Source organism: Notolepis coatsorum, assembly GCF_963971535.1.
Source record: "Notolepis coatsorum genome assembly, chromosome: 15".
Classification (NCBI taxonomy): domain Eukaryota; kingdom Metazoa; phylum Chordata; class Actinopteri; order Aulopiformes; family Paralepididae; genus Notolepis; species Notolepis coatsorum.
In genome coordinates this window covers 30,127,380-30,154,491 of record NC_140179.1, presented here as the reverse complement: position 1 = coordinate 30,154,491, position 27,112 = coordinate 30,127,380, and the positions used below count along the sequence as shown (strand labels likewise).

Here is a 27,112-nt window from a genome sequence, read left to right as displayed (position 1 = left end):
AGAATGCTAAAAATAAAGAATGTTCTAAATAAAGTAGAAAAATAAGGCATGTGACAGAGTAACAGTATGAGTATTGCACATCCAGTTCACAGTGTAGTAGTAGAAAGTAAGTGTAGTTAAATTACAGCAGAATAAGTTATCAAGGCTTTCGCTGACTCACTAAGCAGCAATGCGATTAACTGACATTAGATGCTCATGGTCTCATAATTGATTGAACATTTTATTAACAGATCGCAGAATGGGTACAATACAGTACGGCTCAATACACACAATTGTTAAGGGGATGCAGACCAGAGACTTTCGTCTTGTTTACATCAGGGTCCCCCATTTTCAATTCATCATAACATTTATGACATAGATATACAGTACTGTTACTTACATCCAGACATTTATGACATACACGACACAGATATACAGTACTGTTACATGCGGACATTTATGACATACAAGATATACAAATATACAGTAGATATTGTATATATGAGTTTGTACTGCTGTTGAAACAACACTGACAGTCTCACGATATCCTTTGATTGATTGAAAATTGTATTAACAGATTGCAGAATGGGTACAGTACGGCTCAATACACACAATTGTTAAGGGGATGCAGACCAGAGAAAGACTTTCGTCTTGTTTACATCAGGGTCCCCCATTTTCAATTCATCATAACATATATGACACATGCATGACATACAGGTAGACAATACTGTTACATTTAGACATTTATGACATACCAGAGTACAAAAAGAGTCTAAAAGAGTATGATAATACACGTAACAGGGGCGCATGAACACTTTCAGCAACCAACATGCCCTTCCGCGTTTCTCTGATTGGCCGAGCGCGCGCATGCGCATGAGCCGCGACGCGCTCCTCAGAGGCAGGAATATTAAGCTCCAGGAGAGAGGAGAGAGGCTGAAAACCCGCAGTTCTTGCCCGACTGATGGGAGCCGAATCCCGGATCCAATTTTTCTGATGAATACCCCCAAAACATGGAGGTCCCGAACGCAATTTATACAAATGGAAGTATTGATTGCGCCGTAACGAATCATTAAAAAAAATATACCGTTAACTGGAATATGTTGTGCCTTTACACATATGTTGGATTATGTAATTGGAAAAAAATTGCGATTTACCCGGTGGCTACAACAACACACAGTGACTGACTACATGCATCATTGTTTACAATGAACGGTGGGGCTAATCTAAAGGACTGGACACAGACGCGTTAAACTAACCTAAAGTTAGTTGTTCACCAACAATCTACAGACACAAACAAACACAGAACCGGACTGTTATATTAAATTAATGTATTGCCGTTTAACGCGTCCGTATTCAGTCCTTTAGATTAGCCCCACCGTTCATTGTAAACAATGATGCATATAGTCACTGTGTTGTTGTAGCCACCGGGTAAATCGCGATTTTTTTATTGGTTTGTCATGACAAACCAATTACATAATCCAACATATGTGTAAAGGCACAACATATTCCAGTTAACGGTATATTTTTTGAATGATTCGTTACGGCGCAATCAATACTTCAATTTGTATAAATTGCGTTCGCGACCTCCATGTTTTGGGGGTATTCATCAGAAAAATCGGATCCGGGATTCGGCTCCCATCAGTCGGGCAAGAACTGCTGGTTTTCAGCCTCTCTCCTGGAGCTTAAAGGGGACATGTACTATAAATGTCATTTTTCAGTCTCTAGCATTGTATTATAGTAATAGGAGTTCGTATCAATGTGTTTTAGTGTCTCAATACCATATTGGCGGATTGCTCTGATTCAGCTCAGCCCCTTTCCTCCTACAGTAAATTAGGCCATCCTGATTTGAAGGCCTGAGTCATGTCATTCGGGCTCTGGGTAGCGCACAGTGATGCGATTGGCTCTGTGGTTGGAGCTAATGCCCGCCCCCATTCTACCTAGACTAGAGAAGTACCTCTACCTTCTTACATACCGGAGCCCAGGAGTGCAGTAACTTGCCTATCTTCCACGATGAGCAAACCCCGCAGGACATGTTCTGTTCCTGGCTGTAAAGCTACTAATACGTCTTTGCACGCTTTTCCCGTGGATGCCGTACTTCGCCAGCAATGGACCAAGTTCGTTTTTGGGGACCCTCCTAGTTCTGTCGCAACGTCTCATACTCGGGTCTACTCTGTACTGCACATTTTTCCACCGACGACGTTGTCAATCAAGGTCTTTTTGATGCTGAGGTGGCATCCTGGCTGGTTCTAAACAAAGGAGTTGTACCTACTATTCAGGACCCAACAGAAGTAGTAAGTAGATATGTCGTAATTAGTCAGCTAACTAACTAACTGTTGCTACGTTCACTGTGTGTGTGTGTGGGGGGGAACCATTGTTTGGGGGGGGGGGGGGTATGTTATCATCAATACAATCTAACGTTACTGTGTGTGTTCGACGGTGGGGTATATAATTAATAGTGCTGTCGCAACGTGTCATACTCTGGTCTGTACTGCACATTTGTGCACCGACGACGTTGCCAATCCATCTATTTTTGATGCTGGGGTGTTTTCCTGGATTGTTCTAAAGAAAGGAGTTGTACCAACTATTCGGGACGCAACAGAAGTACTAAGTAGATATGTCGTAATTAGTCAGCTAACTAACTAACTGTTGCTACGTTCACTGTGTGTGTGTGTGGTATGTTATCATCAATACAATCTAACGTTAAGTTCAAGTTTCTTTAATAGTTGTCATACAGAATACTTTTATACAAAATGCTTCTTACTGTTACGCTCCAGAGACTGTGCTAGACAAGATAAGTATGAAATAAAATAGTATAGCATGTAAAATAGAAGTAAAAATAGAGGTCACAGTGTTCAGTATAGACATATGTTCCACTACACACATGAGTGCATGCTTACCAACTGTCCGTCTGCAACACTACTATCACCAACATCTAAGAAGGGAGATCCCCCCTTGAATGGCCCTTTTAAGGTTTCTCTCCTCCACACTGCCTGTGGAGCTTTTTTCCCTATTGTTAGGTTTTAGTGAGTTTTTCCTTACCTTCGCGTGGGGTATGTCTGGGAGTGCTTGCATTCTTTCATTTATTTGCATTCATCTAAAAATGTTTGGACCTTATGGTGTTCTTGTTCTGTTCTTGACTTATTGTTATGTTTTCTTCTTGACTTGTTTAAAGAAGATCTGTACGGCCCATGGGGACATTAACGTGTGTTGTCGGGCCCTATAAATAAATTTGATTTGATTTGATATGTACAATGTTCGATGCAGAATAGAAGTAACTGAGTTACCATACAATATACTATGCAATGTACTAATATACAATACTATATAGTGCAAAGCAGAAATGGGATGAGGTACAATTTAGGTACAATTGAATTTACAGTAAGGTGTACGAGTTGTAGTGCAAATCGACGGTGTTCGACGGTGGGGTCAGAGGTAAACAAGGTAACGTTACTTATAGCAAGCTATCGAAGCAAGCTGGTCAGAAGTAAGTACTAACGTTACTGGCTCTTTTCGGCAAGCCATTAGACTAACGTTACAATATAAACGTACCACTCGGAAACAATTTGCAAGGCTCGCTGTTGCAACTCAACTTCTTCTTCCGAAACATAGTCTGGGTCGCTCTCTGGATCGCAAATATACGGTACCGGTACAGCCATGTTGTATAGTATAAAGTGTTTCCTATTCACCTGGAAGGACGGGGAGATGGGCGGAGGAGATGGGCGGAGCTATTTGGTGGGTGGCTGTCACTCAAAACATTCTGCTAGTATGGGTGGAGCCAAGCCAATAACAGCCTGAAATCCAGAGGCAGAAAAATGCTGGTTTTGAGTACTTGATTATAAATATAAAACAATGATTATTTTTGGAATAAACCTTACAGATGTCTTACATAGACTCACAGGAATTGTGTAAAGTTGCCCAAATAGTAGGGGTGGGAATCACCAGTTTCATCATGATACGATACGATATCGATTCTTTGGACAACGATACGATATTTGCCGATATCACAAAGTCTCTCACGATACAATACGATACGATTAGATTCAGGTGCCTGCGATCGATATGAGATGATATCATATGCCCATTTAACACAATCAGTAACATTTAGATCAACAAAAAAAAGGTAATGAAAATATCATTTGACATTTGTATTTTTGAGCTCTTCCAGACATTTAAAGGAAAATCAATCTATTGTTTTTAATACAAATAGACCTCCTGTTCATTGTAAAGTGCCACGTTTTTATATATTGAGCTTTAAACTTTAAGCTACATTTTTTGGAACTCAAAACTCACAACCTCCCTCTCCCAAATTGTTCCTACAACAATTTGTTGATGTTGCATGATCATGTATAGGCCTACATTTATTATGTATTATATTGTTTATGTTTAAATAACATTTAAACATCAAACTCCTCTGACCTCATCTGGTCTTTCCAAAGACGCGCGCACACACACACACACAGAAAGGGAGAATGCTATGCTGTAACATCTACACACACGGAGCTACTGCTGTTGTTCTTGGGCGGATATGAGACTCGCCACAGGATTTTCAAAATAAGAGTATCGATATGAATCGATCTTATTACATCGCATCGATCCGATTCGATTGTTGATAATTACATCGATGTATCGATCTGGATCGATGTATCGTCCCACCCCTACCAAATAGTACATGTCCCCTTTAAGGGGGAGCTTAGTATTCCTGCCTCTGAGGAGCGCGCTCGGCCAATCAGAGAAACGCGGAAGGGCATGTTGGTTGCCGAAAGTGTTCACGCAACAGGGGCACTTGTAACAGGGTTCTAAGAACGGTAGCTACCTGATGGCAAACTGTGGGAATAACAATGGCTGCTGGGACTGTGGTGACAGGGGATTGTCATCCAGGTGGGATGACTGGAAAGCTGCCCCCCTGCTCCACGGCAAAGAGTAACACACGTGACACCTCTATAACGCTGAATCAACACAAACAAGTGCTAGTTGTTTTGGATGCGACACGTTCCTAAGGCCGGCTTTTCTTGTCAGTAGAGTGGCTGAAATGCTGAATTGATTGATTGAAAATTGTATTAACAGATTGCAGATTACAATGCAGTACAGCTCAATACACACAAAATTAAGGGGATGCAGACCAGAGAAAGACTTTCGTCTCGTTTACATCAGGGTCCCCATTCAATTAATCATAACATTTATGACATACAGATACAGTACTGTTATTATATCTATACATTTATGACATACCAGATTTACAAATACAGTACTGTTTTTGATACAAGAAGAGAATGAGCAATACCACCTGGTGGACACATGATGCAACAACACGGCTTCAATATTTTGACCACGATGTCTGGTGGTGATTCATATTTTGATATTAGCTTTTGCGGGGGTAACATAACAACTCTTAAGACATTTGACAAACACCTCTCTCTCCAGTTGAAAATTGCTTGTAAAATAAGTTACCAAAATGGACCGAAGTGAACGTTATTATACACGACACACAGAGCAGTCAGGCCACTCCTCAAAAATAAAAAAAAGTTGACACTGCAGATGCTGCTTGTGTGCTAAGTTAGCTGCTAGCTAGCCGACTGGTGCTGACTAGCTACCAAGCTAATGTTAGCCAAACGGTAAACGTCAGTCGTCTTATTGCTGCTGCAGTAACATGAACGGTGTGTAAACTACATTTGAGAAATACAAAATGCGGACGACAAAATAGATATGCGTGTCTTGCGGACCGGTACATTAAGTTATATATTTACTTTCGGGAAACACCAGTCGCACTTCATCCTCTCACTCATCGCATCATTGTGAAAAATATCACACAGACAAACTAAACCACGGCCCTTCCAGCAGCGACAACAGACATTTGCAAAGACATGTTAATAATACCTCACCTTAGTAGTAGTGGCTTTATCGCATTACATCGGCTCCCTTCAACTCCTAAATACGCGAGGAAATCTGCAGGAATCAGTGATTGTACGTGTTGTTGTGTTGGCTGGTTCCAGCTAACCGACGCTACACTCACTCACTGCTGGTGGACGACGGGAGGACCGGGGAGTCGGGGCTCGTGCGGCGTCACGTGTCCACTAGGCCGGAAGTCAGCATGGTTGCCTGGGTCACAACCACCGGAAGAGATTCTCATTTGAGGTTAGAATGAAAAAATACGTTCATATTTGATCAACTCTGACGATATTAATTAGTAATGAAGCGCAAATGTAAAGTTAATCAATACACAATGAAACAATATCTTTATCTATATCAAGGACCACAATGGAAATAAGTCTTGACTTTTTTGTGTAGCATCCTTGACGTTTTTCTGGAATCTTGTATTTTTTTTTAAATGTCTAATAAAATAAAATAAAATATCACATGTCAAAACTACTTTAATAAAACAAGATTTCCGTTTTTCATTTATACTCATTCATCCAAAACAAGACAGCAATTCTACTTCTAATCTACGAATTCCAATCTGGCTTCAGAACATCCCACTCCACTGACACATGCCTTCTCTATTTAAACGACCACATCAAACAAGAGGTGGACGCGGGCAAATACTGCTGCATGGTCATGCTGGACCTACAAAAGGCCTTCGACACTGTCAATCACACCATTCTGATTGACAAGCTAAAAGCAATTGGTTTTGATAGTCTATCAGTGAGCTGGATGCAATCCTACCTGGAGGGGAGAGAGCAGATGGTGGAGGTAAACGGTACCCTATCCCCCCCCCTCACAGTAAACTGTGGTGTTCCACAAGGAAGCATACTAGGTCCGCTACTGTTCCTAATTTATGCAAATGACATGTCGTCAGCTTGTGACTGCAACTTGTTCCTGTTTGCGGACGACTCAGCCCTGCTGGTCTCTGACAAGAACAAGTTACAGGTTGAAAAAACCCTCAGCTCAGAACTAGGCAAAATCTGCATATGGCTCGCTGATAACAAACTATCATTACACATGGGCAAAACAGAGTCCATTCTCTTCGGTTCAAATAACAAACTCAGCAAGACCGACGGCTTCTCAGTTACAGTGGGTGACAATATTGTCACAAGGAAAGAAGATATTACCTACCTGGGTTCCATCCTAGAGGCAAATCTTTCCTGTGACAAAATGGCATCCAATGTAATAAAAAAAGTCAACCAACGAACACGATTCTTGTACCGGATCTCCTCACTGGTAAACAAGAATACCCTGAAGACTCTAGCAGGAGCACTCATTCAAGGGTACTACGACTATTGTAACTGAGGGGTACAATTCCCTGACTGTATTGATAAGTATGGTATCATTAAACCACTACCGCTTTATGTACTTTAATTACTGGCCATACAGTACATGATATATAAATATGATGAACACTTCCCACAATAAACCGGTTCCAAACCAAGGTGTAATCAAGTATTTATTGCAGCAAAAGGTACATAATATACTCTATTATACTTTGGATGCGCTTATAAGGCAAAGGAATGTGCGTAGGCAAATCAATAATGAATGTCCATTCTCTGGTTACGCAGGAGGTAATTATACAACCTGAATCTTAGGGAATTATATCTATGGTACACTAGTAATATATAGCGGGAGATACTGGAAGGGTCCCCCCGGTTGTAAGCCAGCAGGGGTAGAGGATCTGTCGGTAGTAGAGAGTCTGGTCAACGATGACTAAGGAGACTCCAAGTACAGGAGACGGTGCAATAGCCTCTTGATCCACAGACGAATACAGCTGTTCTCCGTAGACTGTAGCTCCACAGTGAAGAAAGCTAGCCGGCCTCAGGCTCTCTGAGGCGCCGACTCGACTGGTCTCCTCACAGGGTAAATCCAACACGTGTAGGCGTCGGCGATTCTCCGCTCCATAAATCACAGGACCAAAACAAATATAATCCAGCCGCAAAGGGCTATGTAGTCGTCGGGTAGATTAATCCAGTGTACATGTCCACACGGTTCTCGTCTAGGTCTCCTCGGGTGAAAGCGCCATGAAAGCAGCCCAGCCTGGATAAGCACTCTAGCTGGTACGAGGAAGCGTTGGTGATGCTGGTCACTGCAGAACTTTAGCCGCACGATACACTATACACAAATAGACTATTACTGACTTAATAGAAATATGTCGCACTCGACGGTATAGCGCCAAACTCTGACAATTCAGTTATTAATTCGCACGCGGTCTCAATGCTCTATTTTGGGGCCAAACAGGCCATACTTCACCGCACGGAGTATCGTGGGTGAGGCTTCAACTTATTGGGTAACTCTAAGACTTCTGACTAAGTGCTTCTGTATTCACCTGCGCCATATTTATATGCACGGCGAACAATCTAGTGCCAACCTCATTTCTGTCTCGTATCCCTGGGCAAGGCCGGGCATGTTCAGACATGTCTTGACGGTGACTTTGAACCTGACTCCGGAGGCATGGCTCTGGCGCCTGTGGACCGCTGTCCAATAGGAGAATGAAATATTATGGTCTGGGCTAAAGGGATATTCCGTGTATATGTACAAGGAATATACAAGGGATATCAAACGATATACAAATACTATGCAATATATATCAATCAATAAATATATATATTCGGTTTAATCTGATCCTTTGTAACAACTATGTTTGCACCTCATGGTACCAAAGCACCTCAAAGGCGCTAAAAACAAAATTACAAACACCTCAAAACAAACTGGTCAGACTACTGCTTGACCTTACTCCTAGAACCCACCTCACCCCTGCCCACTTTGACAACCTAGGATGGCTTAGAGTAGACGACAGAGTACAGCAACTTGCAATGGGCCTGGTCTACAAGATACACTACACGACCAAGGTACCCATGTACATGACAAAATACTTCCCAAAGGTCAGTGAATACCACGATCACAACACCAGAGGGAGCTCCACAAATCATGTTAAACCCAGATTCGGCTCAAACAAGGGACTAAACACGTTTCGCAATTATGCCACATCAATGTGGAACGCCCTACCCAAAGCTGTAAAGGAATGTGAATCACTACCCACTTTCAAAAACACTCTCAAAAAACACCTAAGGGAGACTGCAACTCGAAACTGGCCCCTGTAAATGTCCGAACACAACCCCCTCCAATGTACAGTAAATTACCAAGTATGGTCTTGTCAATAATCCAATGTACAGTGTTGTTTGTACAGTTGTACAGTGTCCCCCACCCACCCCTCCTACCCAACCCCCCCCCCACCCCCACTCCTACCCAACCCCCCCCCCCCCCCCACTCCTACCCAACCCCCCCCCCCCACCCACCCACCCAACCACCTCCAATGTACAGTCCCCCCCCACCCCCACCTACCCAATCCAATGTACAGTTTCTACGCCTAATGTATATACTCTTTTCTTTCTGGACTCTTTTTGTATCACAAACAGTACTGTAATTGCAAATCTGGTATGTCATAAATGTATAGATGTAGCAGTACTGTCTATCTGTATGTCATATATGTTACGATGAATTGAAAATGGGGGACCCTGATGTAAACAAGACGAAAGTCTTTCTCTGGTCTGCATCCCCTTAACAATTGTATGTATTGAGCCGTACTGTACTGTACCCATTCTGCAATCTGTTAATAAAGTTTTCATTCATTCATTCATTCATTCATTCATTCATTCATTCATTCATTCATTCTGCATGCACCGGGAGAATTGAGCTCATAGCACAGATTTGGAGTTGATAGAATGTACAACACACAGGACTATGTACAATATAAACAGTACCTACAATTAAATTAATTAATTAATCAAATAAGAGGTAAAAGAGAACTTAGTGTAAATATTCCTTCATTTGTGTCAACGTTATAAAAATCCTATTGTATTCAACAAATTAATTATGATACACCACAATGTGCCCTTTCTATCTATTCTATGGCCTTGCGATTCCACGGCTGCGCAGTGCCGACAAGAGCAGGCGTTCCATCTCCTCTACAGAAACACTGACACTTCCATTCATTCAATGCAGGGATGTACACAGCATTTCACTTTCAACCAGGTATCTGATTAATTTAATGTAGCAATTAGTAGTTTACCCAGTCCTTGGGTACATACAGGTTTTGACCAGCAGATGGCAGCGACGAGGCAGCTCAGCAGAGAGCAGCTGTCAACAAACATCCTAACAGAAAATATATACATACGAGGGGGAGGAGACTACATTGGGAGGGGGCGGGGGAGGGGCGGGCGGGCGAAATCTCCTGTTTTTTCAAATCCCAATGTTGACAGCTATGATACAGTGAAATGCGGGGGGTCTTGCCCGCAACGATTGTGCAATAATACAATAATACAATAATAAAAATCCAATAGGATGAGAATAAGACATTTGTGCAATAATACAAGTAATAAGACTAAAGACATATCAGGTATATGTACATGAAGTTTACAAAAAGCATGGTAAGACATGCTAGGTCCTGCGATAGTGCAATACACTGTTAGCTACGGATGAGGCACTGGGTCTTATGTACACTACTATACAATGCTATACTATACAATCTACAGTTATACTATGTGTCCTTATGCTAGCTTGCTATATATCCATCTGTTTACTATACAAGAACCACTCCCGTTCTTGTTTTTAAAGTGACCTTTCATTGTGTAAAGTGACCATGAGTGTGAGCGTGTGCAGCAATTTGAGGTAGAATGAAAAAATTAGGGCTGTCAAAGTTAATGCTTTAACTTTGGAGATTAATTAAAATTATTTAAAGCATTAAAATAAATTAATCTAGATGAATCTATAGAGTGAAAAATCTTCAATCTTAGCGCCGCGGATATAAGAAAGAGGTCTAGCTGAGTCAATGTTGATGGTTTTATTGAACATTTGTATTTCACAGGAGAGAAACTGTATTCAAAGAAAGCTATTAAAATAGTCTTTGAATCTAAATATACTTTCTTTGTGTTGATTTTACATTAATTCCATGATTTTACTCAAGTAAATATCTGTTACAAGCTTCGGTCTTAAGTAGAAAAATGCTATTTTTAATCTAGATTAATTACAGAAAATTGTAAGATTAATTAGTTAATTTTTTTTAATCTATTGACAGCACTAGAAAAAATACGTTCATATTTGATCAACTCTGACGATATTATTTTGTTTACTCGCTATATAAATCTCTCCAGGTTTGTTTTAAAGCAGAGGGAATATATATATATATATATATTTTTACAATTTACCTCTCAACCTTTGAACCTAGAAATGCCTAGTCTTAATGATAACTATATCATTAGGTAGCTATTGTTAATTGGAATATCATAATATATATCAAAGAAAATATGAAATTGTCGTTCGAATATAATTTATTAGAAAGAAAAAAAAGAAACCCAATCGTATCAATTCAATCAATCAATCAATCGTGTTTATTTGGGCCAATCGGCGTCTTAAGCCCGCCCTCCTCTCTACTTGACGTGTCGATGCTCCGCCCTTCTACTTCCTCTTTTTCTGTGGCAGTCCGCGAGAGACACCATGAAGGCGTCTGGCACAGTATGTAAAACCTGTAAATAATCATTTTGGGCTCACACGAGACAACTTATCCGAGTCGATTTGATTGTATAACGTTATAGCGCTTTTATTTCTGTATCAATCTATTGTAAAAGTGTTAATTGGAGTGACATTTTGATAGTTTGTCATAGTGACGCTCGGCTACAACATGGCGTCGGGTTTTTATACTGAGCCATGTGGACGGTAACGTTAGCTGATGGAGCGCCGTTAGAGTGGCATTAATGTAATATGTAAAAAGTCAGTCGTTACACGAATTCATCTGACTGCATTAAGAAAGAGCATTCATGCATATAAAGCCGCGATGGCCCTCAGTGCTTGGGGGTTTTAGCGTGTGAGCAGCTAACCCTAACGATGCTCTCTGACCGGAGCTAACGCTAATAGGCCACATGTTCACTGCGGACCGACTACAGTCAACAAACTGGCCTTGCATGATGCACCCAAAATCCAAAAGTTAATATCAAATGAATGGTATTATCTTATTTGGTGTGCTGACATGAAACTATGAACGTTGTCGCCTTTCTCTGACGCTGTGGTGCCTTTGAAAGTGAATCAAGGTTCAACATCCTTTGTACATTTGTACACTAGTATTTCTATATCTACATATCCCTTACCTACTCTTACTAGTTGCGCTGCTGGCCAGTATGACTTACTACCATATTGTCTTTATACCTGTATCATATTAATACTACAACTCTGTACATACATCTGATTAGCACTATTAGTCGGTAGTCATTTATATATATTATACCCAGTTTAATCACATGTACATTGTATATTACTATTGCACTTTACAGTTACATTTGCACTATGGTTGGATTCCAAACCTAATTTCGTTGTACTTTGATTTCTGTTGTGCTGTATTATAATGACTATACATTTTATTCGAATCTAACATGTGACTAAGTAAGTACTGGTGAAGTTGTCTGCACAATCTTATCACTTGGTTTCTTCTAAGACATCTCCAAATTTCTCCTACAGCTTAGGGAATACAAGGTCATTGGGCGCCTGCAGCCCACTGCCAAGAACCCTGCCCCTCCTCTCTACCGCATGAGGATCTTCTCCCCCAACCACGTAGTGGCCAAGTCACGCTTCTGGTACTTTGTCTCCCAGCTGAGGAAGATGAAGAAGGCTTCCGGAGAGACTGTCTACTGTGGCCTGGTAACTATGTGGAGGGGAGGAGGATGACTTGGTCGTTGTTTGTGTTCGTCTGGATAGTTAGACCTCAGACCTTATAGTTCTCGGAGGCTTCACATGTTGAGGTTATACATTGCGTTGTGGTGTTCAGTGTATCTGCAGGGGTATTAATAAGTCGTATAAGGTATTAAAGTCTTGCATAGGTGAGCCGTGTATTTCCACCTGTAATGCCTGGACCAGGCAGCCAAATGCCTGGTGCGCATGCGCGGTGACACCAATGGCGGAAATACACGGCTCGCTCGGAGTACCACTCGTGGAGTAACAATGATTTAAACTGTTTATTAGCAATTCTGAGCTTCCAGACCCCACTGTAAAGCTGTGTTAAACCCATATTGTATGCTCGGTATCTTTGAAATTCATGATATATATTTGACCCAGCCCGAGCCCCGCGATCACGCTTGGTACCTTATTTTGAAAGTGGTTGCGGTCTACCTGAGTGACTGCGGTAGAGCCCAGCACCACAGTCACGAAAGGGGCTAGGCTACCGGGAACATGGTGCGTCTGGCAAGAGCCTGTATGGAACACGCTATTTAAATTGGCACACGAATGCAGCCATCAGTTCAGTGTCACTACGTGTTGTTGTTTTGCTAGTATGGCCCTGGAATTGCTATTACATTTAGCTCTAAAGTGGTACGTTTTAAATATAACTTTGTTGAGACCTGCAGATACCCTGTTTAGATTTTAAAATGTTCACCTTGATCAAACGCATGACTGGCCTCTTGATTTGGTTGAACCCTCATCCCGTGTGTTCACCAGGTGTACGAGAAATTCCCCCTGAAGGTGAAGAACTTTGGCATCTGGCTGCGTTATGACTCCCGCAGCGGCACCCACAACATGTACAGGGAGTACAGGGACCTGACCACCTCTGGGGCCGTTACTCAGTGCTGTAAGTAGCCCACAACATGTACAGGCACCTGACCACCTCTGGGGCCGTTACTCAGTGCTGTAAGTAGCCCACAACATGTACAGGCACCTGACCACCTCTGGGCCCGTGACTCAGTGCTGTAAGTAGCCCACAACATGTACAGGGACCTGACCACCTCTGGGGCCGTGACTCAGTGCTGTAAGTAGCCCACTACATGTACAGGGACCTGACCACCTCTGGGGCCGTGACTCAGTGCTGTAAGTAGCCCACTACATGTACAGAGTACAGGGACCTGACCACCTCTGGGGCCGTGACTCCGTGCTGTAAGTAGCCCACAACATGTACAGGCACCTGACCACCTCTGGGCCCGTGACTCAGTGCTATAAGTAGCCCACAACATGTACAGGCACCTGACCACCTCTGGGCCCGTGACTCAGTGCTGTAAGTAGCTCACAACATGTACAGGGACCTGACCACCTCTGGGGAAGTGACTCAGTGCTGTAAGTAGCCCACAACATGTACAGGGACCTGACCACCTCTGGGGCCGTGACTCAGTGCTGTAAGTAGCCCACTACATGTACAGGGACCTGACCACCTCTGGGGCCGTGACTCAGTGCTGTAAGTAGCCCACAACATGTACAGGGACCTGACCACCTCTGGGCCCGTGACTCAGTGCTGTAAGTAGCCCACTACATGTACAGAGTACAGGGACCTGACCACCTCTGGGGCCGTGACTCAGTGCTGTAAGTAGCCCACTACATGTACAGGGACCTGACCACCTCTGGGGCCGTGACTCAGTGCTGGAAGTAGCAGCCCCGCGGTGAAGACGGGCCGTGCCACGCATGCTTGCCGAGACGTTGCCTCCACTATGAATGAATGATCATTACATTTATGTTTACAAAGTTTGCGTCCAATGACATGCTTTCTAGAATGACATTTACAGCACATTGTAACTAAGCTAGCACTCTGCCTCTTAAAACTAATCAAATGTTTAATGTTAGCTTGCTAGCTAACGTTAGTAATGTTGCTAACGTGTTCCTTGACGGCACTGAGCTGAGGATGATGGAAGTATTTTTTTTTTTAGCTTTCAGCTAAACGAGTGCCGTGCTTCCATCCTGTTTTCATTAGTCGCCTTAGTGGCAACAGCCAAGACCGGTGCTTCTCTGAGCACCTCCCTCGAGCACTGCCCGGTGAAAAGGGTCTATGGACACGCCGCCTCACTCTGAACCATTTTGGACCTGGTTCTGGAACCGGTTTGAAAACCGTTAAAGGGATTGCATTGTCACTATGCTTGCATTGTCAATGGCAACATTGTGAACAATACTAGCGTATGGTTTTGTACCTGATGCATGTGTGCACTGCGTCCAGGTGAATTCAGGTAGACCGTGTGGCAGTAACAACACTTTTAGGATGCACAGAAAAGACAAATAACATAACTGTAATGAAATCCAGTTTGTCGTCTACCTGGATCCATCTTAATACAGTGTTACGCCTGTGTGCCAGGCCCAAAATGACTACATACTGCTGCAGAAAGTCAATGGGAAGTACTGGACCATCTGGCCGAGGTCTAGACTTGGGATTGCACAGATATGATTGCCTAGAAAGAATTTCCTGATTAAATGTCCAGCTTGTTTTCAATGTACTTGCCACCTTCTTCAGAGTTCTGCTCATTGCACACAAACCCAAGGCCATTATCACCACGTATAATGCTCTTTTTTCGTGTGCATAAATCAAACCTGTACCTTGTCGCCTTCCTTTGGCTCACAGTACCGACTGGAAGTGAAACCAAGGTTCAACATGTAGCTATTGGCGATCAGTCAGTATGTTGCTCTCCAGGGGGCTATTATTTATTACTGGTCTACAAATAAGAGTACTGACCTAGGATCAGACTGCTTGGGTGATATGACTATATATACACACATCACCATGACTGGTCTCGGATCAGAACATAGGCCCTGGTCTAGGACTATTTTCATACCGTTTCGACAGTCTGGTGGTTGACTATAAACCAAATCCATACCTTTACCCCAACCTTAGCCTTACTGAAGGCCTCCCACCTAACCCCAACCTCAGCTAGAGGGAGAAAGGTGGTGGTCGTTACCCTGCAAAAAACAATGCCACCCCTGGGCAAAATTGTGTGAAAATAGTCCCATACTGATCTGGGATCAGTTCCCGGGTCACAAGGCCATATACACCTCACTATGATTTATGAGCCATTCTGGCCTCGGATCAGCACTCTTACTCTACGACACTTTAATAAATACAGGCCCTGGGGTTCGTTGGTTGGTTCGAACACTGCCAGTCAAATACTGCTTCTTTCCCATTGGTTTGAATGGGACACGTTTCCACTGGGAATACACTAAACACCCGCCTCGTTTCACTCCAGATCGTGACATGGGAGCCCGCCATCGCGCCCGTGCCCACGCCATCCAGATCATGAAGGTGCAAGTCATCGCTGCCAACAAATGTCGCAGACCTGCCATCAAGCAGTTCCACGTAAGTGTCTACGCACGCCATGAACCCCACCCACATGTCTCTTTTGTAACTATGTTTTTCTTGTTACTAGTGCCAAATTAGAGGTGTACCCGCTGCCTTATATAGGTATAATAGCAGGCTATGATACTCAAACGATGTATTGATCGGTGTCAAAAGATGCTATGAAGTGCATATGGGCACGCACAATGCCATTTAATGATGATGGAAAGACTCGGTTAAATTGAAGGAAGTATAAATGCATTTTGTTGGATTAAAACTTAAAAACTGTCTTTCCTGAAAGCATGTCTTCCCCAACAGAATTGAGTAGCTGGCTATTTTCTTTTTGATATCAAATATTTTACTCGTGCTGTTATCCTTTAGTACTAAAACAAGTTACAATGTACTTGGTGGTTGGAGTGGTATCGGTGCAAACGATGGTGATTTATCTTGTGTTTTTCTTGTCAAACGTCATGCGAGTGGTTCACTCTGAACTCAGCGGGTCTCTCTCCGGACTGGCTCCTCAATAGTCTGCTCCGGTTTAAAAACCCGCTAGACCAAAACGCCAGATTCCTCTTCCAGATTTTCAGCTTCTCATCTTTAAACCTGGCGGTTTTGAACCTGGCGACACGCCCTTTAAGCAACGGGTCATTTTTATTTTATTTTTTACATCGTTTTGACAGATGCGACATTCTTGGCTTTCTGACTTCATATAGGTTGGATTCATTTAATTTCAAACCTTTATTTAAACTTGAAAGCCAACTGAGGTTTCCCTCATTTACGGTCATGTACATAGAGTTGAGCAGAACATACAGTTAAGCTTAAAAGAAAACATGTAAAATCACAACATATGCAATCAACAATTAGACGAGTAAGAATAACAATCAATTAAAACATGTACAACTTGATTGACAAAGGTTGGAGATCAAGGTTTTAAACTGCAACCGAGCGGAGAATCTTAAGCTTTAACGACTGTTGCAGTTCATTGCATGAGCTAGAGGCTCAATATCACTCTAGAAACTCTTCATACACACAAATATCACTGCAGATTTACCCTGTTCTGGGCAAACTGGAGGGACCTTAAAGACGGGTTAAAGTGGGTGTCTGTCTGTGTGATTGGACTGACATGTCTTTGTCCTCGTCCCGCAGGACTCCAAGATCAAGTTCCCCCTGCCCCACAGGGTCCTGCGTCGCCAGCACAAGCCCCGCTTCACCACCAAGAGACCAAACACCTTCTTCTAAAGGAACCGTCTGTTTTCATACCGTTCGGGAGAATAAAAACTTCTATTGTGGAAACGTTTTGTATTGATTGATTAATTTATTTTATGTTTAATTATACATGATACAAAAAAATATGCATCTCAGAAAAACATCAAGGATAAAAACAGGATGAAGTCGGAGGACTTGTTTACATTGTGGTCCTTGGTTTCAGACAGACAACTCGAGATAATATTCATTGATGCAAGAATAAAAAATACTAATCTAAAGGAACTACTGAAACTGTAAAAGATTAACCATGTAAAAGTGCTTTAAAACCATAAGGACTGTCGAAAATAAACAAAATACATGGGAATTACATTTGAGGTATCATCCATAAGCCAGTGACTCACTTAAGTTAACCTTTATTTAATCTCTAAAGGCAACGGAGCTCTCCCTCATTTAGTAGTCGGATACAGAAATGCGCAAAATAAAATGACATCGAGATGTATAGTGGCTTGTAAAATAACATTAATTAATCTCAAGGTTAAAGGTCACTACACACAAGCAGCCTTTTGAGCCCATGTTTGATGGGCAGTTAGGTCAACAGGTACGACATTACATCCGGTTCTTAATTCCCGTCCCCAATGAAGCAATATATCTAATTGTCCTTAAATTGTTGCGTCTTTACCATGGACATTTAATTACGAAGTAAATGGGTGCATTTATGTAACTTGAATGAATGAATTTATTCACACACGATACATTACATGTAAATATCCTCGTGATACAACAACGTCGCAATTGTGTGCATGTGCCAGGTCTCCCAAGAAGCTATTTAAAGCTTTTGGAGGGAGCCTGAACACTCTTATAAACAGAATATAAACAAAACATACAACATGGGTAGGTTTGCACACCTACCTACTAACTGACATATAACATAGGTATATAAATTGTCTATATCTAAAGTTATAATTTAAATTAGAGATGATTTAAGCAGTTCCTCTTTCAGTGATTTTTTTTAATGTTTTAAAGGATTTAGACATTTTCAGATTCTCGTCAAGCTTGTTCCAGATCTGTGGGCACATTTGAGCCTTCTCTCGCCAAATATAAGATGCCTATTTCTTGTGTTTATGGATGTGCAGTGGTTGGCAGACTGGGACAAGCTCAGACAGTCTGTGATTCATGTTGTTGACAACTTGATATGTAATTGATGCGTTTTGATGAATGTTAAATTCAGCGAGCCTCAGGAGACCAAACCGATGGAACAGGTTGTGAGGGCGCTTTATACCCGGACCATGATGGTACTTGTAGTATTTTCTTTTGTAAGCTTTCAAGTTTCTTGAGATGGCTGGGGTAAGTGTTGCACCATATGACATTACAGTAATTAATGAGGGATTCATACAAGGTTTTATATAGAGTGAGAAGGGCAGGCAAGGGAAGAAAATGACGTATTTTGCAGAATAAGCCAACATATTTGGACATTTTGTTTGTAGATATTTTATGTGGCATTTGAAATTGAGTGACTCATGGATGACGACCCCCAGGAATTTTGTGGACACCACTCTTGACAGCTCCTTTCCATTTATTTGTATGCACATGTGATGTGTGCGCATCCAATTTGAGTGGAAGACCATAAAGTTTGTTTTGCTGAGATTAAGTGATAATTTGTTGCATTTAAACCAGGTGTCCACTTTTTGTAGTTCTGTGTTGAGTAGATCTTGTAGCTCGAGTGGATTTTTATGTGACAGAAACAAATTAGTGTCATCAGCGAATATTATTTTGTGCAGAAGTTCAGATGAGTTGACAGTCATTTATATATAGAATAAATAGTAAAGGCCCCAGAATTGACCCCTGGGGGACCCCATATTTGATGTCAATTTTTTATTGATTTGTGATTGTTTATATCGACATACTGTTGCCTACCATGTAAATAGCTACTGAACCAGTTGAGAGCCAGACCCCTTATGCCATAATGGTGCAGTTTCCCAAGTAGAATTGTGAAGTCAATGGTGTCAAAGGCCTTTGATAAGTCCAAGAAAACGCCCACCCCACAATCGCCCTGATCAATGGCATCATTTATTTTTTCAATGAGGTCTAATATTGCCATGTATGTTATTCTCTTTTTCCTAAAGCCATATTGAGAACTGGTGAGTATATTTAGCTTGGTAGTGTATTCGCTTAATCTGTTATACACAACTCTCTCATACACTTTAGATAGAGCTAGTAAAACGGATATTGGACGGTAATTATTAATACTATTTTTGTATTAAACTAGCTGCACCATTGGTTTCAAAGCCAATAACACACATATTTAATCTTTCACTACTAACAGGTGTGGTTCCTGTTGCCTGGAAAACAGCCCATGTGACCCCCTTGCATAAAGGGGGGGATAAAAGTGACCTAAATAATTACAGACCAATGAATGAATGAAAACTTTATTTAACAGATTGCAGAATGGGTACAATACAGTACGGCTCAATACATACAATTGTTAAGGGGATGCAGACCTGAGAAAGACGTTTGTCTTGTTTCCATCAGGGTCCCCCATTTTCAATTCATATAGACATATATGACATACATGACATACAGATAGTCAGTACTGCTACATCTATACATTTATGACATACCAGATTTGCAAATACAGTACTGTTTGTGATACAGAAGGAGTCAAGAAAAGGGAGTATATACATTTGACGTAGAAACTGTACATTGGAGGAGGTTGGGTGGGGGGGGTTGGGTACATTGGGATATTGACAACCATACTGGGTAATTTACATTGGAGGTGGTTGGGGGGGGGGGGGCGGGGGGCACACTGTATAAACAAGTAACACTGTACATTGAGGGGGGGGGGGAGGAGACACTGTACAAACAAACACAATTGTACATTGAACTATTGACAAAACCATACTAGGTAAATGACTGTACATTGGAGGGGGTTGGAATGATTGGGTTAGGATATTTACAGGGGCCAGTGTTGAATTGCAGTCTCCCGTAGGTGTCCCTTGAGAGAGGTTTTGAAAGTGGGTAGTGATCCACATTCCTTTACAGCTTTGGGTAGGGCGTTCCACATTGATGTGGCATAATTGCGAAACGTGTTTAGTCCCTTATTTGAGCCGAATCTGGGTTTAACATGATTTGTGGAGCTCCCTCTGGTGTTGTGATCGTGGTATTCACTGACCTTTGGGAAGTATTTTGACATGTACATGGGTACCTTGGTCGTGTAGTGTATCTTGTAGACCAGGCCCATTGCAAGTTGTTGTACTCTGTCGTCTACTCTAAGCCATCCTAGGTTGTCGAAGTGGGCAGGGGTGAGGTGGGTTCTAGGAGTAAGGTCAAGCAGTAGTCTGACCAGTTTGTTTTGAGATGTTTGTAATTTTGTTTTTAGCGCCTTTGAGGTGCTTTGGTACCATGAGGTGCAAGCATAGTCGTAGTACCCCTGAATGAGTGCTCCTGCCAGAGTCTTCAGGGTGTTCTTGTTTACCAGAGAGGAGATCCGGTACAAGTCTCCAAGTTATCCTGTCTAGCAAAAATCCTGGAGTCATTGGTAAACAACCAACTTAAAACATTCATCACAAAACACTCTATATTAAACCCACACCAATCTGGTTTTAGAGAAAAACACAGTACAATCTCGGCGGCTACTGTAGTTATAAATGACATTGTATCAGCCCTTGACAAAGGAAAGCATTGTGCTGCCCTGTTTGTAGATTTGTCTAAGGCGTTTGATACTGTTGACCACCTTCTCCTCTTACAAAGATTGCAGAGTGTTGGCTTTGATACAGGTGCTTGCAGTTGGTTTCAAAACTATTTAACAGAAAGATTTCAGTGTGTGAAAATGGGAAATGCCCAATCAGAGCTTCTACCCATCACAAAAGGTGTTCCACAGGGATCAATCCTCGGCCCGGTCTTATTTACCATTTATATTAATAATATTGTCTCATCTCTGAGCAGCTGTCAAAGCCACCTTTACGCGGATGACACAGTTCTCTATTGTACTGCTGATTCTGTGCAACTGGCCACTAAATATTTACAACTCTCCTTTGACGCCCTGCAAGATGCACTTATTAGTCTAAAATTGGTGCTTAATGCCAGTAAAACTAAATTCATGTTGTTTTCCAAAGCCAAAAATATTGTTTATAGTGACTTGCATATATCGACTCTGAACAGTTCTTATATCGAGAGAGTTTCAGAATACAAATACCTTGGTATTTGGATTGATGAAGGACTTACATTTAAATATCATGTGGGCGTTCTCGCCAGTAAATTACGGAAAAAGATTGGCTTTTTGTATAGAAATAGAGCCAACTTCCCTATGATTAGTAGAAAGAGAGTTGTTGAAGCAGTATTCCTATCTGTTTTGGATTACGGAGATGTGATTTATAGACATGCAGCGGCTTCCACTCTTAAGCCCTTAGACTCTGTTTATCATTCAGCCATTAGATTTATCACCGGTGATAGTTATGGTACTCACCATTGTATCCTATATAATAAGGTCGGGTGGGCCTCTCTGGCAGAGAGACGTAAGTTGCATTGCAATCTTTTTATCTATAAAGCCATAATTAGAGATTTTCCAAATTATATTAGTTCTTTATTGGAATGGACCACTGGACCCTGTCGTACACTATCCAGTTTTTGGCTTACACTTAGAGTGCCTAGAGTTTGTACTGAACTTGGTAGATCTGCTTTTGGCTTTTTTGCCCCTACATCATGGAATACCCTGCAGGAAACACTGAAACTATGGGTCGGTTTAGAACCTTAATGACCAATCAGGTCACCACAATATGTAATTGTTTTTAAATTATTACCTCTGTTTTAATTTTGAGCTATTTTATTCTTTTTAAAAGATGTTTTATTATTTTTTTTAATGTATTTTAAAATGTGCTCTCAATTATTCTGATTGTCTGATGTCTTTATATTTATGAACACACTGTGACACTTGTGTATGTAACATCTCGACGGCACTGTAAATGAGTTTAATTACTCAGTGTATTATCGAGTATAAATAAAGATTGAATGAATGAATATGGGTATTATTCTCCCAATTTTGATGTTTATTGGCACCACACCATGTAGTAAGGACATTAATACAGTGAGCGAGTGGTCTGACTATCCAAAGCGCTCTACACACATTCACACACCAACGGCAGAGGCAACCATGCAAGGTACCGACCTACTCATCGGGAGCAGTTAGGGGTTAAGTGTCTTGCTCAAGGAAACTAACTACACTATAAACTCGACAATACACAACATATATTCTATATACGAACCAACTATAAACTAGACATAAAATACACAACATATATTCTATCTACAATACAATTCTCCATACACCCGGTTTAGATGTGTCTTTCCTGTCTGGTCTGAACTCTTCATCTCTCTTCAAGGGTGGCTTGTACAGCATCCATGCAATGCAGATGCATTATATTTTAAAACAATGGGCCCAAAATCCCTGTGACCCCAACATTAAAGACAGACACATGAAAATGTGTTTTCCGCATTCTTAACTACTGAACAACATCTCTTTAGAGACCAGCTGTCATTTTCATTTGTTTAGGAATGCTTCAAGGGACCACACGTTCACATGAAGGGATTGTCCCAAGGCTAGGAAAGCCAGAGTTCCAGTACCGAGCCAGGGCTACGAGGAGGAGCTTGTTGTTTCTAACTGCTTCTCAAAGTGGGATCTGGGCACCCTCAGGGGTCCTTGAGAGGGTCCCAGGGGGTCCCTGAGGGGGAATAGTTTACCTTCATTAACATTTTATTCACTACAAGTTAAGCCAATGAGAGAATGTATGAGAATGCCACATGGTGTCACTCTCCTCTGTTCTATCCCCAGCTACTAGACATTTTGGGCTAAATCACATCTAACCCCAGAATCAGAAAAGTCTTTAAGTAAACTTACACATACAAGGAATTTGTCTTGGTCCTTTGGTGCATCAACATTAACAGACAATTTAATTAGAATAATAATACAATATAATATAGGACAGGGCTGTACAATTGTGCAGTATTGTAGTAGAATATACACTAAATTATAATACAAATAAACAACACGTCTATCTTTTTAGATGGGGGGGGGGGGGTCTCTGGAACAAAAGCTTATCATATGGGGTCCCTGAACTATTATGTGTCTAGTTTGGGGTCCTTGACACAAATAGGTTTGAGAACCACTGAGCACTGTGTTCGACAACTAGATGTCAGTGTTGAGTTTTTCTGAAGACCATCTGCAAGTCTCAATGGCCACCGAATTGTAGATGTTACGTAGTCTAACCTCAAGATGGCAGTCTTCCCTAAGAGCAGTGGGAAAGGCTGTATGCTATTGTTTGCCTATCAAGCCAGACCCATACCTTGAATTTCCTGCTGGCATTTAATAATCAGAACATAGTGACCCATCAGAACTTCTGTTTGTCCTTCAGCCCACTGCTGGTCAGATTGATATTAATTCACAAATATCATAGTGCTTTAGGCCTACGTGTGTAAGGCCTGTGTCATTTAGTGACACGATTAGAGACAGGTTGACATCTATTACAGTATACCACAATATCTTTAGATGTATATATATTTGGGTTATAAACTATATATATATACATATATACATGAGCTAGTATGGGGCGGCACCAAAAAAAATGAAGTAAATATTTTTTCTTTTTTACATGCATTTAAAAAAAATTATAGCTACATATGACCGGTAAGTATAAAGGAAGTTGGGTTTATCTAGACAGGTAGCCTAAGTGTAGCAGGTAAGGTATAAATGTAAGTATATTAGGTTACATTATTTTACCAATAGCAGATCAGACAACTCTTCAGCCATTGGGGTTCATAGAAAATATTTTATTGGCACCACTGCTGTACAAGTCTCTTTTTTTCCACATGAAAGACACAACACAATAATAATAATATACAAGACATCACAGGACAGAAACGTATTGCAATAATGACAAGACAATAGAGATAAAATAGAATAAATAAAATTAAAACAGAAATAAAAATGTAATTATATTGATAGACATTACAAAAGAGATTCCTAATTACAACAATAATTGTTCACCCAAGGGCTGTCTAACCAACCTAAAACATGTTAGCCATTGTAGTGCTGTACAAGTATTTTAAAGTGTTTTATCACTCAATAAATTTAATTAATAATAAACTCAATTAATTGTATCACTCTATCAAGTTGGCATGAAATTATTCATTCATATTAATTCAAGTATTTGCATGTGAGTGAAAGGTACATGCATCGTTTCAAATATTGTACTGCCACCAACTGGTTACAAATCAAACAAAAAGTATTTTAAACAAGTGTTTTCTCACTCAATTATCAAGTTGCCCCATGACATGAAAGGGATTTAAGTATTTGCATGAATGCAAGGTACACATTGGTTCATACATAATATTGTATTGCCTCCACTGCTGTCAGACCAGAGTCGGCGCCAGAACCAATCTAACGGGGGGCATATGGTAACAGCGGGGGGCATACATTCCCATTCAAGAACTCAAACAGTGACATAAAATATAGGCTTCAGAAAACGAATTTCCCGTAAACCAACACACACATTTCAAAACATGAATGCGCATAAGAGATAAGACAGTCTCTCTCTCTCTCTCTCTCTCTCTCTCACACAAACACACTTGCGCACACACACACTGAGTAGCACCGTGTCAGAGCATCGGCGAAACGAAACCACAAGTGACAAGCCTATGCATATTTAAGTAGGTACAGTACAACTATCACCATTGCCATCAATAAATATATGATAGCCATATAATAAATATAACAAGTCAAAGTATTCTTAATAATAATAGCCAGAGGCTGGGCTTAACAAGTCAAAAGTATTCTTAATAAATTATAGACAGAGGCTGGGCTTAACAAGTCAAAGTATTCTTAATAATAAATTATAGCCAGAGGCTGGGCTTAACAAGTCAAAGTATTCTTAACCCTTTACCGGCCAAGTAACCATTTTTGGCCACTTCCCCATACAATATATTTAGCCAGGCGGGAGAGGGGGGGATCTTTAATCTATGAAAAAAACTTCTTCCAGCCAATCAGCACAGGTCAGGCTATGACACAAATATTGTCACCATCCCATCTGACCAATCAGGATAGACCCTGGGGATCTGCAACTTCCTTCTTTTCACCACAGCAAAAAAATGCAAATGTTTGCACCTGCTTCTACTCTTCAAAATCCATTATTTCCTCAACAAGTCATGGTGAATTGATAACATTTACTCATTTTTGCAGTTGAACAATCATTGTAAAGGATGGGATAGGTGTTTTTTGCATAGGATTAGTGAAATCAGGATTTGTTGTTAGCTAAAAAGTGGTGAAGCCCTTCAGGTGAATTGACATAGTGTCCATTTTTAGACATATGCCCGATGCATCTAGTCAGTCACACTTAGGGTATTACTAATACCATGTAGTGCCATGTAGTACCCTGTAGTACCATGTAGTACCCTGTATTGCCATGTACCCTGTAGTACTACCATGTATTGCCATGTAGTACCCTGTATTGCCGTGTAGTACCCTGTAGTGCCATGTAGTACCCTGTAGTACCCTGTAGTACCATGTAGTACCCTGTATTTCCCTATGTAGTACCCTGTAGTACCCTGTATTATCATGTAGTACCATGTAGTACCATGTAGTACCATGTATTAGTCAAGTCAAGTCAAGAGTTTTATTTGTCACGGCATACAAGTATACAATGAAATGCGGGTATACAATGAAATGCGGGTTACCCTGTAGTACCATGTAGTATCATGTAGTACCATGTATTACCCTGTAGTACCATATAGTATCATGTAGTACCATGTATTACCCTGTAGTACCATGTAGTATCATGTAGTACCATGTAGTTATATAGTTTTGTCCGCTATTCTTCTTTGGGCCTTTATCGGCTACTGTTGCCATGGCAAGGCAAATTCAAGAAAACTCCCAATACATTTTATTATTTATTTTATGTTATGAATCAGCCTGCCAAGTTTCATAGATATGCCCCCTAAGGAGAAATATGCCCCATAGCCCCCACATTTTTAGGATACCGGTCGAGGGCCTGTTCACAGACACTTCGGTTAACCTTAATTTACAGGGGAAAATCTTTTTTTCTTTTTTTCAAAATTGTAGATAACTTTTGAAATAGCACCAAAATAACATTCTAGAGTTGAAATTGTGAATTTCCAGGTATTTCAAGAAGTGACCGGTAAAGGGTTAATAATAATAAGGGCCAAGTCTGGCTTAAATGAAACATTATGACTTACCATTCTTGTCCGCATCCTCCTGATGTGTGTATGTCCCTCCGCCTCGGTCTCACCTTGATGTTGAATCAACCACGCCACGCGGGCACATCTCTATGGTTCCATATGGAAACGTCCGCCCTGGCTGTATAACGTTGATTCCAAAAAGGATGTCTCAGTTATTGATCGCCATTTGCTGTCCATTGGCTGATGCTATATTCCTTTACTGCATACTGAATTCAGCGTCGCAATAACTAAGTATTCCATGGGGCTGGGGGCAGCCCTGGTGCTGCTAGCTTCTTCCTCCCACGAGGCCCTGCTGTGGCTGTGGCTGCTTCGGTCGGGTCGCTGTTTTTTGTGATACATTTATCCAACGAACCTCTCATCGAGTTATTGAACACTTCTTTTTTCTTTGCCTTTTTTCGTTGTAAATTCCCAGAACCAAATTTCCACCCTTTATCGCGTTCTCTCGTCGACATTGTGTTAAAAAAATGTTAGCACCACTCTGACTCAGTCATCCACCTTACTCTACACACCTGTGAGTGACCACCACTGCCACCAGTCCACGTGCCAGCGCTTAACACTTTCCGTGCCACGGGTCCGGTGCCCCGGAACCCTGTTGCGTGCCAACGCCCACTTCAATGATAGAGCTCTCATATTTGCGAACGCATAAACTATATCTTAAATTATGGCTATGTGTATAATATGGCCGTCGCTTATCAA

General features: G+C 41.3%; 2 protein-coding genes across 4 annotated transcripts in view; one reads left to right on the top strand and one right to left on the bottom strand.

The window, feature by feature from the left end:
- xpot (exportin, tRNA (nuclear export receptor for tRNAs)) overlaps positions 1 to 5,984 on the bottom strand; it is a 60,372-nt gene extending 54,388 nt beyond the window's left edge. For 2 of the 3 annotated variants that reach the window (XM_084330796.1, XM_084330798.1), the window contains exon 1: positions 5,859 to 5,984. The gene's annotated coding sequence lies outside the window, so the exon portion shown is untranslated. Of the gene's footprint in view, positions 1 to 4,792; positions 4,843 to 5,858 lie in introns of those variants that run through there. The other variant, XM_084330797.1, reaches the window with a different exon arrangement.
- A 5,387-nt stretch (positions 5,985 to 11,371) lies between these two features.
- On the top strand, positions 11,372 to 17,260 carry rpl18a (ribosomal protein L18a). Its single transcript, XM_084330871.1, has 5 exons — positions 11,372 to 11,415; positions 12,412 to 12,591; positions 13,384 to 13,513; positions 15,879 to 15,988; positions 17,114 to 17,260. Exons 1-5 carry the CDS (start codon positions 11,398 to 11,400, stop codon positions 17,204 to 17,206), a joined length of 531 nt encoding a protein of 176 aa, XP_084186997.1. The 5' UTR covers positions 11,372 to 11,397; the 3' UTR covers positions 17,207 to 17,260.
- Positions 17,261 to 27,112: the final 9,852 nt, after the last annotated feature.

Coding starts and splice junctions, on each gene's coding strand:
- rpl18a (XM_084330871.1), top strand. Junction 13,514..15,878: donor TGGGGCCGTTACTCAGTGCT/GTAAGTAGCCCA, acceptor GTTTCACTCCAG/ATCGTGACATGGGAGCCCGC. Junction 15,989..17,113: donor CTGCCATCAAGCAGTTCCAC/GTAAGTGTCTAC, acceptor CTCGTCCCGCAG/GACTCCAAGATCAAGTTCCC.